The sequence below is a fragment of the Neovison vison genome, chromosome 6 (genome assembly GCF_020171115.1).
Source record: "Neovison vison isolate M4711 chromosome 6, ASM_NN_V1, whole genome shotgun sequence".
In the NCBI taxonomy this organism is placed as follows: domain Eukaryota; kingdom Metazoa; phylum Chordata; class Mammalia; order Carnivora; family Mustelidae; genus Neogale; species Neogale vison.
In genome coordinates, this window is record NC_058096.1 from 220,487,343 (window position 1) to 220,503,622 (window position 16,280).

Below are 16,280 nucleotides of genomic sequence, written 5' to 3' on the forward strand. Positions count from 1 at the left end.
GGACTCCTTAAACTCTCCCTCTCTCTGTCTGGCTCTGTCTCTGTCCCTCTGTCTGTCTCTCATGGTCTCTTATCTCTCTACGTGTGTCCCGTTTACCTGTCTTTCCGAGGTCCCGCCTCCCGCGCCCCTCAGTGCCCCCACGAGGTCTGACTGCGGGCTTCCTGGTCAGCAAGTCCAGCAGCGTCAGGATGGGCCTTGGCCGTGAGTGTGGACAGGGGCCTGACCCCTGGCTCATGTCTGAGGGGCTGTGGTGTGTAAAGCACACATGTGTCTTCCCGTGCTGGGGGTCGGGGCTCTCTGTGCCCGGGGGCCAGGCAGGGCCAAGTTCGGCCCCATGCTCTCTCAATGGCACTCAGGACCAGCCACGCCATACAGAGGGTCACCCTGGCCCTCACCCCCTCCCGCTTCGGCTGACGGGGTCTGGCCCCCTCCGCTCGCTCAGGTGAGCCGGTGCCCAGGCTCCAAGAGCAGGTGGGAGACTGCAAGATGGCAGCGGGGGTGGCCCGGTAGCTGGGCGGACCTGGGCTGGGGGTCCTGCCACATCGCACCGGCTCCCTGCAGACCCGCACCTCCCCTACCAGTCCCCTCCCCGCCTCAGATTCCCTATAGTCCAGATATCGATCTAAAAATGATTTCCAGGGAGCCTGGGTGGCTCAGTGGGTTAAAGCCTCTGCCTTTGGCTCAGGTCATATTCCCAGAGTCCTGGGATCGAGCCTCACATCAGGCTCCCTGCTCAGCGGGGAGCCTGCTTCCCTTCCTCTCTCTGCCCGCCTCTTTGCCTACTTGTGATCTCTGTCTGTCAAATAAATAAATAAAATTTAAAAAAATAAATAAAAATTATTTCCAATTAGCCTTTGGGGCTAGGGGGCAGTCATGGGAGGGAGGGCGTGAACGGAAATCTCGGGCTCACCTCTCAATGACGTAGCTGTAGTTGTCCTGAAGGCCCACGGGGTCGAGGATGTTGTTCTGACAGGCTGAGATTTCGCTGTGAGTGACAGAAGATGGTGAGAAGTTCCCTATCCCCATGTAGCACCGAAAGGATCGTGAATTCTTCCCTTGGACATGTACACCCCGGCTGGTTTCATTTTTGAGTCCTTTCTTACTTCCAGGTTCAGTCTGCATCTTCCCTGCCCACAGTCTCCAAGGAGCCTGAGTTCATGTGGGAGAATGATTATCCGAGCCCAGACCTAGGTGCTGGGTGTCCTGACTCTTGAGACAATCATTTCCTGGATTTTCTTTGTAGCATTAGATCTGGGCATGCCTCCTTAGGCAACACGGTTTCTTTCTGCCTGATTTGGGGTTTTAAAGACTAGAATCACGTTGTGTGTGTTCTGTTGCTTTCTGTTCCATGTTTCTACAACCCCATCCAGGCAATTCTGCCTTGACGGTTTGCGTGGCTGGGACAGTCCGTTCATCCAACCACCGTACCTGTTTGTCCATCCTATTGAGGGATTCGAGCTGGCTTGCTTCCAGCTAGAAGCTATTAGGAATAATACTGCTCAGAACATGCTGGAACCCTTGCCAGTGTCCACATGCATGACTGGAATTGCGGGGTCAAATGACGTGCTTTCTAAAGCACCTGAAAAATGTACCTACCCACCCACAAAGTTGGTGCGTTCTGGAGGCTACCTGGGGCTCCCCTTGCTGACCAGCCCTTGCTACTGGCCACGCTCTGTAAATTTCACCACGCTGGTGAGTGAATTTGGCCTCTAAGAAAATTTTCTTTTTCTTTTCCCTATTATGTGAGGTTGGCCACCCTTTCAGCACTTTTACGAAGCATATGGATTTCTTTACTTTTTCTTTTTCAGAAGTGCCTGTTCAAGGCTTTCGCCCCTTTTTAAAAAATTTGTCTTTTTTAAAATAATGATTAATTTGTAGGAATTCTTTATAAAGCCTGGATACAAGCCTTTATTGGTTCCACGTGGGACAAATATCTTCCTACTCTGTTTATGGCAGAAGCTATGTGTATATTGTTTAAAAAATATTCCCTGTACACATGTTCTAACTATACAATTTATTGATTCAACAAAATGTTTCCATCTGGGGGAAACGTGGTAAAATCATCGCCTGAGTTTATCATTGCCCTCGAGCAGTGGAGAGCTGAAGCCAGCCTCGACTAGCTCCTGAAAGCCAAGTGTTAAATCTTCTGGAATTTTGTGGGCCAGCAGAAGCTGGACGACAGGGTGGGCGTATTCACATCACAGGAATTGGCACGTGCTTGGACTTGGGGCCTTCCCCTCCACCCAGAACCAATTGTTATACATTTATCAGCACACCACTGCCTGAGGGGGGAAAAGTATGGCAATTTGGCCAATCTTCTGGCTTTTTTTATTTTTAAAATTGGATTCTCATGGCTGCATTCCCTGGGGGGTAACTATGGATACTGAAGGCAAAGTTCTGCAAAATTTCAGCAACCAATTAAAACCCAAAACCCTAAGCAATTTTAATCAAAATGAGGAATTCAGGGACTCATAAAAGAAAGAGAACACACAAAGGATTAGAGAAGAGGGGAAATATGTAAATATCACCAAATTGATAAAGGAGGGGAGGCCACTGTGCCAGAAGACCAACTTAAACCATTAGTATTCATTATTTGACTATTTTCTATGGAAATGTTAAATATACACAAAAGTGGACAGGACCATGTCACTCGACTTCAACACACTTACTTCTGAATGACGATCTTTTTTTCCTGGTCACAACCCACTGAAATGAACGCCGTCTGTGGAGGAGAGAGGCGGACACGCTGACCTGGGTCGGTGAGGGCCACTGATGGTCCAGCCACAGCAAGCACTCACACCCAGGGGAGACTGGACATGATGAGCACAGATCCTGACACTGTGACCCAGGCTCCTGGGACTCACTGGTGCCAGGCTTGGCTGTTGGAGCTTTCAAGCCCTAAGACCCTCCCAGAGCTATGGGGTGAGCCTAAGTGTCCCCTACCACTTAGCTCCAACCAGAAACCAATTTATAAATGCAGGATAATACTTGGCATATAGAAGGCTGGGGAGAAGAATGAATGAATGAATGAATGAACCAACTAATGAATGAGTGGATGGGCTTCAATAAACAAACAGGAGAAAAGAGGAAAAAGCTATTTGTGCTTCTCAAAAAGCTAACACAATCTTTATATTTTTATATTAAGTTTTTATATTATTGTCTTTATATTAAAACAAACATGGATTGGGGCACTTGGGTAGCTCAGTGGGTTAAGCTTCTGCCTTCACTTCAAGCCATGATCTCAGGGTCCTGGGATCGAGCCCCACATCAGGCTCTCTGCTCAGCAGGGAACCTGCTTCCCCCTCTCTCTGCCTGCCTCTCTGCCTACTTGTGATCTCTCTCTCTGTCAAATAAATAAATAAATAAAATCTTTAAAAAACAAACAAACAAACATGGATTTATCAAGGAACAGAATGCAAGGTTTATATCAGTTTTACAAAAATTGTGGTATAGAATATATATAACATAAAATTTGCCATCTTTTTTTTATTTTTTAAAGATTTTATCCATCCATTTGACAGAGAGAGAGAGAGAGCACAATCAGGGAAAACAGCAGGCAGAGGGAGAGGGAGAAGCAGGTTTCCCACGGACCAGGGAGCCTGATGTAGGAGCTCAATTCCAGGACCTGTGACCTAAGCAGACACTCAGCCAACTGAGCCACCTAGGCACCCCTAAAATTCACCATCTTAGCCATTTCGAAGGGCAAATCACAGTGGCATCAAGCGCATCCATCCTCCTCCAGAACCTTCCATCTCCCCACAAAGACTCTTTCCCCACAAAGGATGGACTCCCCACCCCCTGCCCGAACCCTGGCTCCCATGGTCTCTTCTCTGTGTGGACGGGACTCCTCTGGGGACCTTCTGGGAGTGGGGTCCTGCAGGATGTGTCCTTCTGGGTCTGGCTTCTCTCACTAAGCCCAGTATCCTTGAGGTCTATGTTGTAGCAGGTGTCAGGATGTCCTTCCTTTCTAAGGCTGAATTCCAGTGTGAGGATGGGCCCCCATCTGTTTATTGATTCACACACAGGTAGACATTTGGGTTGCTTCCACTTTTTGACTACTATGAAAATGCCACTATGAATACTTGTGCACGGGTTTCTGTGTGGATGTATATTGTTTTCTGTTCTCTTGGAGCACCAAAGAGTGCTGTGACCAGAGTCAGTAAGTCTTGTTCTGGGGATATCTAACAAGGAAAGAGACTATCCATGCACCTGCTCCAAGGATGGTGAATCACAAGGGGGCGCCCTGGGGAATGCTGTCAGGGGGAAAGGGAGTGACCCTGGCAACTGGGACAGGATTACCTCCATTTTCAGATTCTGATCATGGGCTCAGCCAGCCCCTCAAGGAAAAGATAGAGGAGGCCCACTGCCATTATTCCTTTTTTTTTTTTAAAGTAAGGTCCACATCCAGCATGGAGCCCAACGCGGGGCTTGAACTCATGACCCTGAGATTAAGACCTGAGGTGAGATCAAGAGTCAGATGCCTAATCGACTGAGTCACCCAGGTGCCGTGCCCACCCCTCACCACTGCCATCATTCTTAACACTACCAACAAAGAATATGGAACAAAAATTTTACCAGCGGCTTGAGGTCCACACATGAAATTTCCTTGTTGGCTATGTCCAGAGTGATGGTAGATCCTGTGGGTCTCTTTATGCTGCAAGGCAATGGGATTGTGTGGTATTGCACACCTGTGTCACACATAGGGTCAGTGTTAAAAATAATCACTGACTCATCAATTTATTTATGCATGCATGCATCCATCATCCATCCATCATCCATAATCCATCCATCCATCCTCCCTCCATTTGTCCATCTGTCCGTCTATCCATCCATTTGTCCATCTGTCTATCCATTCATCTACCCATCATCCATCCATCATCCATCCATCCCTCCATTTGTCCATCTGTCCGTCCATCCATCCATCCCTCCATTTGTCCATCTGTCCATCTATCCATCCATCCATCCCTCCATTTGTCCATCTGTCCATCCATCCATCCGCTCAGCCATTTGTTCCAGAACAGTGACAGAGAACCTCTCCTATTACATGGCGGCCCCACCCTTCCTTGAGTTTCTACCTCTTCTTGAGTCAGTTTTGTTCATTTACATATGATAACCTGTTGAAAACATCTGAATTCCAATTTCATTATCCCCGAGCTACATTCATGTTTTCTTGTTCTGTTTTTTGCTGAGGTGTAAGTGAAATACAATACCATATTTGTTTCAGGTCTATGACAGAGTTATCTGAGGCTTATATACATTGCAAAATGATCACCGTAATAATCCTCGTTACCATCTGTCGCCATACAAAGTCAGCGCATTTTATTTTATTTTATTTTATTTTATTTTTTTATTTTTTTCAAAGTCAGCGCATTCTTATTGACCATATTCCCCTGCTGGACATTACAGCCCCGTGACTTGTTTATTTCATAACTGCTAGTTTGTACCTCTTGATCCTCTTCACCTGTTTTGCCCACTCCCCATTCCCCTCTCCTCTGGTAACCATCAGTCTTTTCTCTGCATCTATGAGTCTGGTTTTGTTTTGCTTGTTTGTTCATTTGTTTTGGGTTTTTTGGGATTCCACGTGTAAGTGAAATCATATGGTATTTGTCTCTCTCTGCCTTATTTCACTCAGCACAATGCCCTCAAGATCCATCCATGTCGTCACAAATGGCAAGAGTCCACTCCTCTGATGGCCGCGTGATATGCCATTGCACACATACACTCCATCTTCTTTATCCATTCTTCTATAGATGGATACTTATGTTGCTTCCATAATTTGGTTACTGTGAATAATGCTGCTATAAACATAAGGGTGCATGATCTTTTCAAATTAGTGTTTTTGTTTTCTTCAAATAAATATCCAGAAGTGGAATTACTGGATTGTATGGTGGATCTATGTTTAACTTTTGGACTAAACTCCCTATTGTCTTCCGGACCGGCTGCATCAGTTTGCATTCCCACCAATGGAGCAAGAGGCTCCCCCTTTCTCCACATCCTCGCCAACATCTGTTGTTTGCTGTGTTGTTGATTTTAGCCATTCCAACAGTGTGAGGTGGTATCTCGTTGTAGTTTTGATTTATATTTCCCTGAGGCTCACTGATGTTGAGCATGTTTTTATGTACTATTGGCCATATAGATGGGAAGTGTCTATTCAAATCTTCTGTCCATTTTTTAATCGGACTGTTGCTGTTGCTATTGGGTTGTGTGTGTTCTTTACATATTGTGGAGATCAGCCTCAGTATCTTCTCCCAGTCAGCAGGTCGCCTTTTCACTTTGTTGATGGTTTCCTTCGCTATGCAGGAGCTTTTTAGTTTGAGGAAGTCCCCCCCCCAACTATTCTTTTCATGGGTTCTGTGTCCATACTTTTCATTTTCTATTTCCAATGTTCATTTCGCTTCCTCCTCCTTTGTCAGTATCACGGGGTCTCATCTAGTGTACTGGTCTTCTGAAGAACCAGCCTTATACTGGTTATATATACTTGATACTGTTCTTTGGCCTCTATTTAATACATTTCAGGGGCTCAGTGGGTTAAGCCTCTGCCTTCAGCTCAGGTCATGATCTCAGGGTCCTGGGATCGAGCTCTGTATCGGGCTCTCTGCTCAGCAGTGAGCCTGCTTCCTCCTCTCTCTGCCTGCCTCTCTGCCTACTTGTGATCTCTCTCTCTGTCAAATAAATAAATAAAATCTTTTTAAAAAAATAATACATTTCAGATTGTATCACTGTTAATTCCCTTCTTTTTGTGGTTCCCCTAGTTCTTTAAGTTAAATATGTAGTTCGTGCATTCTTAGCCCATCTTCTCCCTTAATAATAAAAGTGTCAAGGTACTCATTTTCCTGAGTACTTTAGGTGTGTTCCATGGATTCTAAGATTCAAGGATTATCTAGAAAAGTGTCTCTTAATTTCCAAGAAAAGGGTTTTTTGTTATTGTTGTTGTTGTTACTGGTTTTACTTCTCTGGCTGTTCAGTTCTAGTTTTGTTGGATTAAAGTCTGAGCATGTGGTCTGAAAAATCTCTCCTGGGAGGTCTGGTGGATATTTCTAATGGCCAAGTACATATAAAAAATGAGTGATTTTAAAACAAATTCACCATAAGTGTGGGAGAGAAGAACATGCATTCTATATTAATAACATACAACGTACTTTCCTTTTTAACTTTCTATTTACATTTTTCAACTTCACTCAGGTAAAACTGATAAATAAATTGTAAGACCGTTAAGGTATATAATGTAATTATTTGGTATCTGTGCATTTTGTGGAAGGATCCCACCCCCCAACACACCCATCACCTCACATATTTACCTTTGTTTGGGGGTAGTGGTGAGAATATTTAAGTTCTACTTAAATTATACTATACAGTGGTACAAAATTCTAGATCTAGAATTAAAACTTTTTCAACTACATACTCTGGGGACCTCCTGGGAGTGGAATCCTGCAAGACGTGTCCTTCCAGGAGTGGATTGCTTTACTGGGCAACTTGAGTGTCCTCAAGGTTTGTCCACATCGTGGCAGGTGTCCGGATGTCCCTCCTTTCTAAGGCTCAGTGATGTCCCGTTGTGTGGATGGCGCCATTGTGTTGATGCAATCCTCTGTCTGCGGACACAGGGCTGGCTTCCATGTTTTGGGGACTATAAATCATGCTACTGCGAACACCGGTGTGCAAGCATCTGTTTGAGTCCCTGCTTTTCGTTCTTCCTGGTGTAGACCCAGAAACGGGATTGCTGAATCATATAGTAATTTTAGGTTTAATTTTTTGAGGAACCCACCACTTAGAAACTGTTTTCAATTATTCTGGTCTTACTGTCCTTGGAGGGAGGGAGTCTGGATCTTGGCCCCGGGTTCCCAGTTCCCATTAAGGGAACCCCTTAGATAGCCTGGGCCACCACTTCCCCACTCCGGTCTAGGTGACCGAGCACATACCTGGAGGTGAAATTGGGGTCGGCTCTGCCCCAGTGGTGCTGCTGCTTCAGGGAAATGTTCTGTGGAATCAAGGGTAAAAGGGTAAGTGACAGCCTGGAGCCACGCACAGTCAGGGCTCGGGGGAGGTCGAGGTAGGACGGGGGCCCTGGGAGGAGGAGCCTGGAGAGCGTCCAGCCCTCTCCTGATTCTTTTTTTTTTTTTTTTAAGATTTTATTTATTTGACAGACAGAGATCAAAGTAGGCAGAGAGGCAGGCAGAGAGAGTGGGGGAAGCAGGCTCCCTGCTGAGCAAAGAGCCCGATGCAGGGCTCGATCCCAGGACCCTGAGCCGAAGGCAGAGGCTTTAACCCACTGAGCCACCCAGGTGCCCCAGCCCTCCCCTGATTCTAATTGTACCACTGGTGAAAGACTTCTAGAAGCTCATGGAAATGACCACCCCAAGCCCTTGCATTTCCTTGCTGCCTTTGTCTGGAGGACCTGTAGTGAGGGGTGACTGTCTCCCCTCTTCTTTAGAAGGTGGCAAGGACTGGTCCAAAGGCTCTGTTGTGGTGGACTGATGCCCTGCCCTTGCCCCCTGGAAACCTCCCAACCCCACCCTAGGCTTCTGGCATCAAGCACAAAGCCCGCAGTGCGACCAGGAGGCCTGGCTTGCCCTGTGGATCCTCCAGACCCCTATTTGGCTAAGCCTCTCCTGATCCCCCTAGGTCACCTCCATCCTGATGCCTCAGTTTACCCAACCACCCACATTTCCCCAGGGCTGTATTAGGCTCCCTGCCATGGCCTCTGAGCTTATCCCCGTGAACCTTAAAGACCTCACTTGTCCTGGGAGACTGCTGCCTGCCTGCGGGGAGGGGCCCGGCTGTGTCCTCTCCAAATTCCCCAGCACCTTACCCCGCTGTGTGCTGTGTACGAGGAAGGAAAGGAGGGAGGAAGGTCAGGCTGAGGAGTGCTTTAAGGTGGCCGGAGTGGGCTGGGTGCCCACAAGGCTGTGCCCTTCCTCACGTGCACCTGGGGCTGGGGCTGGGGCGGGGTTCGGGGCGCAGCTCACCATCCTGTGTTTGGTGTTCCCGTCATAAGTGTAGCCGTCCTCATAGATGATGGCCTGCAGGCCCAGGGAGTGGGGGTTGCTCACCATTGCCTGGCAGGGGCCAGAGAGGAGAGGCACACACAGATGTTCTGGGCTATAGGCACAAAGGGGTGCCACAGGTGGGGGGGGAGCGGGTCTCGTCCACACGTATCCTCGTGCACCTTCCCACCAAAAACCAAGCTTGCTCTGCAAAAGCGGGTGCCCCTCTGATTCCCGAACGTGCCGCACTTCAACTATTCCCCAGCTGTGGCCACACAGAGACACGGCTGTGTCTCTGCAGACAGCTCAGAGCTGCAGCTCCGTGACCCGTCCCGGGTGCCTGGAGAGACCCAGAGGCCCGACCTGCACAGGAGGAGCTGGGAAGGAGAGCCCGAGATAAGAGCCGGAGCCAGCCTGGTGTCCGCTTCCAGGCACTGCTCCCGGCGGGCCGGACGTCGTCCCATGACCTTGCATTAACCGCCCCGCCCCCACCGTTTCCAGCTCTTCTACTGGTACCGGGGGTTCCAAGCTTAGACATTTGGGCTTCAGGTCCGGGGAGACCCACTGTCTCTGGAGCACCTCCCGCTGCCTGAGGGAAGGCATGAGTCAGGCTCCGGCCAGACTAAGAGGAAGAGGAGCTTTTGGGAAGCTCGGGGCAGCCCCAGAGAAGGGTGGAGAACCAGGCGCACAGGTCCCGGGACAGGAAGCCAGACAGGCAGAGGGTCATTGAGGAGCGGGACAGGGCATGTCTAAGAAGCATCCTGAGCAAGGTCTCCCCCTGTGGATCCCCGGGGACTCTGAGAGCCTGGGACCCTGGGGAGCACCCCATCTCAGGAGCGCCCACCAAATGCGGGAGGTGGCCTTACCAGCGGGATCAGGGACTTGCCGGGCCGCGGGATCATCAGGGCGGTCAGCTCCAATTTGCTGTTCATGTCAATGGTGTACATTTTGTTGTCAAATTCTCCTTCCAGAAGTTCCGCCTGAGCAGAGATGCCAAACAAATCCATGAATTAAACCAAACTCCTGTTCCCAAAAGCAGAAAGGACAAGCAGGTGGGTGGCCCTCAGTGGTCTCCGCCAGGGATGGAACTTTCCACTCTGTCACTCATGCCAGTGTCTTCCCGGCTAGATCCTGCAGCCCCCTGAAGACCCTCGAGGTCCACCCCATCACCCCACCACAGGGCCTCCTCTCTGCAGAAGTGCTCCCCCCAACACCTGACTTTTTCCACCATCGCTTTCTTGCTACGTGTGCATCCCTAGGTGATGCGACTTAGTCCTGCCCATTTTCAAACGTTGCTCTCTCGAAGGCTCCTTCAATCCACAGGACCCCCGCCTCGTCCCTTTCTTTTTGTTTCTATGCAGCTTTGAAGCGCCCAGGAAGCTGGACCTGTAGATTCCCACAGTCTGGATTTTCCTGGCGCAGGTAGGCATGTTGCTTTGTGCTCAGAGTTTCTGGCAGATCGGCGGCTGGATCCGCTGGGTTTGGGTTGGATCGTGCTGGCAAGACTCAACGGGTGGTTGATCCTCCATCAGCAGCGCCTGGGGCCAGCTGCCACCCTTTATGGTGTTGGGGTTGCCGCCAGACCACATTCTATCATCTCGTCTGCACACATGGGCCGGGGGAGTTTTACAGACTCTCTCCCACTTCTACTGTTCGCCGGCCCATTGGAACAGTTGGAAGGGAAGATGGGATGAAGGCTTGCATCTTGCCTTTTATTTACCCCACGTTCAAGGAAACGAATTGGCTTCCTACCGTCCTAGCAAGGCAGCCAGCCAATGAGATGCTTCTTGGAGAAGCGGCTGATTCCAGGTCTGGGGTGGAGAAAAGGCCAAGAGAACCTGGGACTTCCTGTCCTTCCTACAGGACTGTCGAAGTGGATCCCATCTCCCGGCTAATATGGTGCTTGCCAGGCTTCTCCACGACCAAGTGGTACTCCCTCTTTCCAGACTGTTGCCTGTGGGCTCATGACGGAGACCAGTCCAGCCTCAGGCGGGGGGTTAAACTCCTCTAGGAGGGAGTGTATGCAAGCACATTACTCAGAGTTCTTCTGTAGCGGGAATGTGTCTCTGCTCCCTTATTTACTCAGTCACTTATTTATATCCCTGTGGACTCAAATTATCCAACTAATTGCCCCAGCTTTCTCTTTTTAAATTAAATTAAATTTACTTATTTGACACAGAGAAAGCATAAGCAGGCAAAGTAGTAGGCAGAAGGAGAGGGAGAAGCAGGCTGCCCACTGAGCAGGGAGCCCGATGTGGGGCTCAATCCCAGGACCCTGGGATCATGACCTGAGCTGAAGGCAGAGGCTTTAACCCACTGAGCCACCCGGGCGCCCCTGTCCCAGCTTTCATCCATGGGCTTTTTGCTGTTTGTTTTAGTCTTGGTTTTTGTTTTTCGTTTTTGGTTTTTGTTTTGGAGTAGGCTGCACACCCAACGTGGGGCTCGAACTCACAACCCCAAGATCAGGAGTCACACGCTCTTCCAACTGAGCCCACCAGGCCACCCATCATCCATGGGTTTTTGTTATGCTATGTAGTTGCTGTTTGGGTGCTTTGTATTTTTGTTTTGTATGTTGTTGTCATTTTTGGTGGGATTTGGGAAAACTTCTTGCTAGTAGCAAAGCTGCCTTCCTCAGAAGAGTTCAAGGGGCCAAGCATTTGCACAAAAGCTTACTACTGCTCGCTCTCGATCTCTCTGTCTCTCCTCCATGTGTGCCTAAGACCAGCAATTTCCAGACACGGGATTTCAAGAGCCCACAAGGAAATCCCCATGGCTAGGGATGGATATTTTACAGTGGCAAGTCAAGAAAACAAGAAAAAAAAAAAACACACTCCCATCTATCAGCACCATCGTTTCACAAAAGGGTATTTTAATAAATCGATATCCTGGGGCACCTGGGTGGCTCAGTGGGTTAAAGCCTCTGCCTTCAGCTCGGGTCATGATCTCGGGGTCCTGGGATCGAGCCCCACGTTGGGCTCTCTGCTCAGCAGGGAGCCTGCTTCCTCCTCTCTCTCTGCCTGCCTCTCTGCCTACTTGTGATCTCTGTCAAATAAATAAATAAAAATCTTTTAAAAATAAATAAAATTTGTGAAATGGGGACTGGGTGGCTCCTTCCATTAAGCATTTGCCTTTGGTTCAGGTCATGATCTCAGGGTCCTGGGATGGAGCCCTGCATCGGGCTCTCAACTTGGTGGGGAGCCTGCTTCCTCCTCCCTCTCTCTCTCTCTCTCTCTCTGCCTGCCTCTCTGCCTCCTTGTGATCTCTCTCTCCGTGTCAAATAAATAAATAAAATCTTTTAAAAACGAAACGAAAAAATTAAACTCATAGATGCTGAGAAAAGATTGGCGGTTGCCAGGGGTGGTGGACAGAAATGGGCAAAATGGGCGAAGTTGTTCAAAAAGCTCCAAGGGTTCGGCTGGGAGATAAAGCGGTCGTGGGGATGTCACGCCCAGCGCGGCGACGGCAGGTAACAGCCCTGCACTGCGCGCGGGGGGGGGGGGGGGGGGGGGGGGAGTGCCAAGAGAGGCGACCCTGAAAGTGCTCATCACCGGAAAAAAGCAAGTGTGATTGCGCCCTGGGGACAGTTTAAACACTCAAAGTGAAAGAAATGGTGTTCTCCTGCACTTCTGACCCATGGGATCGCCAGGGTCTGCGGGAGTGGCTTCGGGAGGGGCCCCGAGATGCTACCGTGCTACTTCTGTCCCGGGGCTGGTCTCCTCCCCAGGGTATGCGCATCCCCTCCCGCAGACAGGTCCTCGGCTCATCCTCCGCAGATGGCCTGGTGGACTGACGTCATTGCTATCCGAAGGTGTGGACGCTGACGGGCTCACCCCCAGCCCTGCGATTGGCGCGGAAGTGGGCCTGTCATCTCCCCTAAGCCAATGAGATGCGGGAGACACTCGAGGGGGCGGGGATTTCTCACGGCACCTGCAGAGCGCGGATGAGAGGTCCTGTCTCTTGCCGGGGGATACCGTGCGAGGCTGCCCGTCTGCACCTGCCAGCTCGATGCCGCGGTGTGAGAACCCAGGGCTTCCCAGCGGCATCTAGATGGATCTTCAGGGTGAAGCAGGGAACACCCCCGCAGGCGGGGTAGACAGATGGACAGGAGCCTCCTCCTTGCTGGCCTGACCCGAGTTGCTGAAATCAAGCCTCGCCCGAGGTCTTCCCCCATCAGACCTTCTGGCTGCACGGGGCAACAGTTGCTTTTGGAGTAACCCCATTCGATTGGGACTTTCTGTTACTCGCAGAACGACGAGTCAAAATTGATGCATCCATGTTTCCATAGTTGTAGAATTTCCCCCCGCCTTGAGCGAGGGTCAAGGCTGACCCCAGGGCTAGGTGGAAGCCTTGAGCCCAATCGAATCTCCCTCTCCAGAGCTCTCCAGGTCAGATTCCGGAGAACACTGACTGTTCCTTTGCTGGAGGAGGAAGCAGGCCCCGCAAGCACATCATTTACTTTATCCTCTTCCAAACCATTGTTAAGAGATGGCCGGCTTCCGGGGCGCCTGGGTGGCTCAGTGGGTTAAGCCGCTGCCTTCAGCTCAGGTCATGATCTCAGGGTCCTGGGATTGAGTCCCGCATCAGGCTCTCTGCTTAGCTGGGAGCCTGCTTCCCTCTATCTCTCTCTCTGCCTGCCTCTCCGTCTACTTGTGATCTCTGTCAAATAAATAAATAAAATCTTAAAAAAAGAAAAAAAGAGATGGCCGGCTTCCTTGTTACAAAGAGTGTCTACTAAAGTGATGTATGTTTCTATCCGAAACAAGGGGCATGAAACCCACATGAGGCGAGGGCGCTAGCCTTTGGGGGCAGTGGTGGCTGGCTGCCAGATTCAGTCATTTAGGTGAAATTCGGGAATAAGTGCCCGTCCCGTCCCGTTTTCCCCCAGCAACACCCATCGGAGCTATACGGTGTGGTTACCAACCACAAATGCCCAGCTCTGGCTCTGTGAGGTTTGCTATTTTTTTTTTTTTAGAAAGAGTACCCAGAACATTGATCCAAACAGCGATGATCACATACTTTGCAAACGTCGACTTCGAGTTGGGGATCCATGAGAATCGCCTGGATGTTCACAGAACACTTCTGGAAATCAAAAGCTGGAAACATCAAATCGGGGATTGGGGTCAGTATTTCTACTCTCCCCACATCAGTGAACATCAAGGCTGCGTCCTGGGTGCAGATGTTTTGGCCTGCAAACTAAGAGGAAAGCGATTTCAGGAATCAGGTCATTCTAAGTCGTTTTTGAGGATGCCAATTTTATCTTACGTTTCAGGTTTAAAGAAGGCAGACCAAACAAACAGAAAGAAAATCATCGGCACACTTTATGGAAATACCTGCTCTCCAGCTTTATTCATTCCTTGGTATGAATAACGGAAACTCTGTCTTTCCTCAGCAGAGAGGGTAGGCAGGAACTAAGTCTAGACTTATGCACAGGTCCTGGATGGCTCTGGAGAGTCAGGACGAAGGCTACAGACCTTCACCCAGAAGACGCCCTGGGCGTCAGAAGGTCAGGGTGAAGGCTTCAAGGAGATGGCCCTATATTCCTTGTCCTATCCTATGCCAATGTCAGGCAGCCTTCTGTAACTACAGTGTTTGCAGCTCAAGCAGCAAAGGACCAAAGTAGGGATCATCACACGTAAGGACTTTTCTGGCTCAGCTGCTGATGAACCAAGGGGCCCGAGGAAAGAGGCAAACTTCAGTTTTTCCTCCCTTGTAGAAGTTGGATGCTATGCTCTCCTTCCTGGGGCATTGTGAGAATGAAATAGAAGCAGATAGGCATGATGTCTAAGGCAGTGTGAAATGACCTCTGCCTGCCACCACTTCCTACCTCTCTGTGCCTCTGTTTTCCAGTCTGTCCAATGGGGACCATATAAGGCTCTACTTCTTTTCTTTCTGGCTTTTTTAAAGTTTATTTATTTATTTATTTTAGCCCCTCCCCCCGGGGGCTCAAACTCATGATCCTGAGATCAAGAGTCACATGCTCTCCCGACTGAGCCAGCCAGGTCCCCTTAAGGTTCCACTTCTTAAGATGCTGGTTGGGATTGTGTTGCCTGGGTGTCTCAGTTGGTTGGGCCTCTGCCTTCGGCTCAGGTCATGGTCCTGGGATCCTGGGATCTGGTCCCGAGTCGGAATCCTTACTCTGTGGGAAACCTGTGTCTTCTTCTGCCTGCCCTTCCCCATGCTTGTGCTCTCTCTCTGACAAATAAATAAATAAAATCTTAAAAAAAAAAAAAAAGATGATGGGGGCGCCTGGATGGCTCAGTGGGTTAAGCCTCTGCCTTCGGCTCAGGTCATGATCTTTGGGTCCTGGGATCAAGCCCCACATGGGGCTCTCTGCTCAGTGGGGAGCCTGCTTCCCCCTCTTTCTCTGCCTGCCTCTCTGCCTGCTTATGAGCTCTCTCTCTGTCAAATAAACAAATAAAATCTTAAAAAAAAATGATGGTTGGGATTAAATGAGGGAGCAGGTGGAAAAGGCTCAGACCAGCACCTGCCACATTCCCAGGGCGCAATAGGTTTTAGCTGCTGTCGTGATTTTCACAACCAGTAAAATCACTATTAATGTTAAATTTTTTCAATATTAATGTTAATTCAATATTAATTAAATTATTACTGTTATTGAAGTACTACGATTGTTTCAATAACTAGAGTGATTTCTAGCCTTCAGAAAAAGGACAGAAGTTTGAGATTAGCCAGGCGCGTGGCTGGCTCAGTGGGTTAACCATCCGACTCTTGATTTCGGCTCAGATCATGATCTCAGGGTTGTGAGATCAAGTCTTGCTTTGGGCTCTACTTTGAGTGTGGAACCTACTTAAGATTCTCTCCTCCCGGGTGCTAGGGTGACTCAGTCACTGGGCACCTGCCTTCGGCTCAGGTCATGATCCCAGGGTCCTAGGATAGAGCCCCACATCTGGTTCCTTGCTCAGCAGGAAGCCTGCTTCTCCCTCTCCCACTCCCCCTGCTTGCATTCCCTCTCTGTCTCTCTCTCTCTCTGTCAAATAAATAAATAAAATCTTTTTTTTTTAAAAGATTTTATTTATTTATTTGACAGAGAAATCACAAGTAGATGGAGAGGCAGTCAGAGAGAGAGAGGGAAGCAGGCTCCCTGCTGAGCAGAGAGCCTGATGCGGGACTCGATCCCAGGACCCTGAGATCATGACCTGAGCCGAAGGCAGCGGCTTAACCCACTGAGCCAACCAGGCACCCCAATAAATAAAATCTTTTAAAAAATTTTCTCTTCCCCTCTCTCTCTGCCCCTAGCCCCCACCACCTGCTTGCTCTCTAAAAAAAAAAAAAGAAAAAGAA

General features: G+C 49.3%; 1 protein-coding gene across 1 annotated transcript in view; it reads right to left on the minus strand.

The window, feature by feature from the left end:
* Positions 1-16,280, minus strand: part of CATSPERD (cation channel sperm associated auxiliary subunit delta) — a 47,542-nt gene that overhangs the window by 8,646 nt on the left and 22,616 nt on the right. The window contains exons 12-18 of the mRNA XM_044254459.1: positions 13,998-14,174; positions 9,848-9,961; positions 8,964-9,053; positions 7,917-7,975; positions 4,576-4,654; positions 2,670-2,722; positions 911-985 (exon numbers count right to left, since the gene is read on the minus strand). Of these exons, the coding sequence (XP_044110394.1) occupies positions 911-985; positions 2,670-2,722; positions 4,576-4,654; positions 7,917-7,975; positions 8,964-9,053; positions 9,848-9,961; positions 13,998-14,174 (647 nt within the window). The remainder of the gene's footprint in view (positions 1-910; positions 986-2,669; positions 2,723-4,575; positions 4,655-7,916; positions 7,976-8,963; positions 9,054-9,847; positions 9,962-13,997; positions 14,175-16,280) is intronic.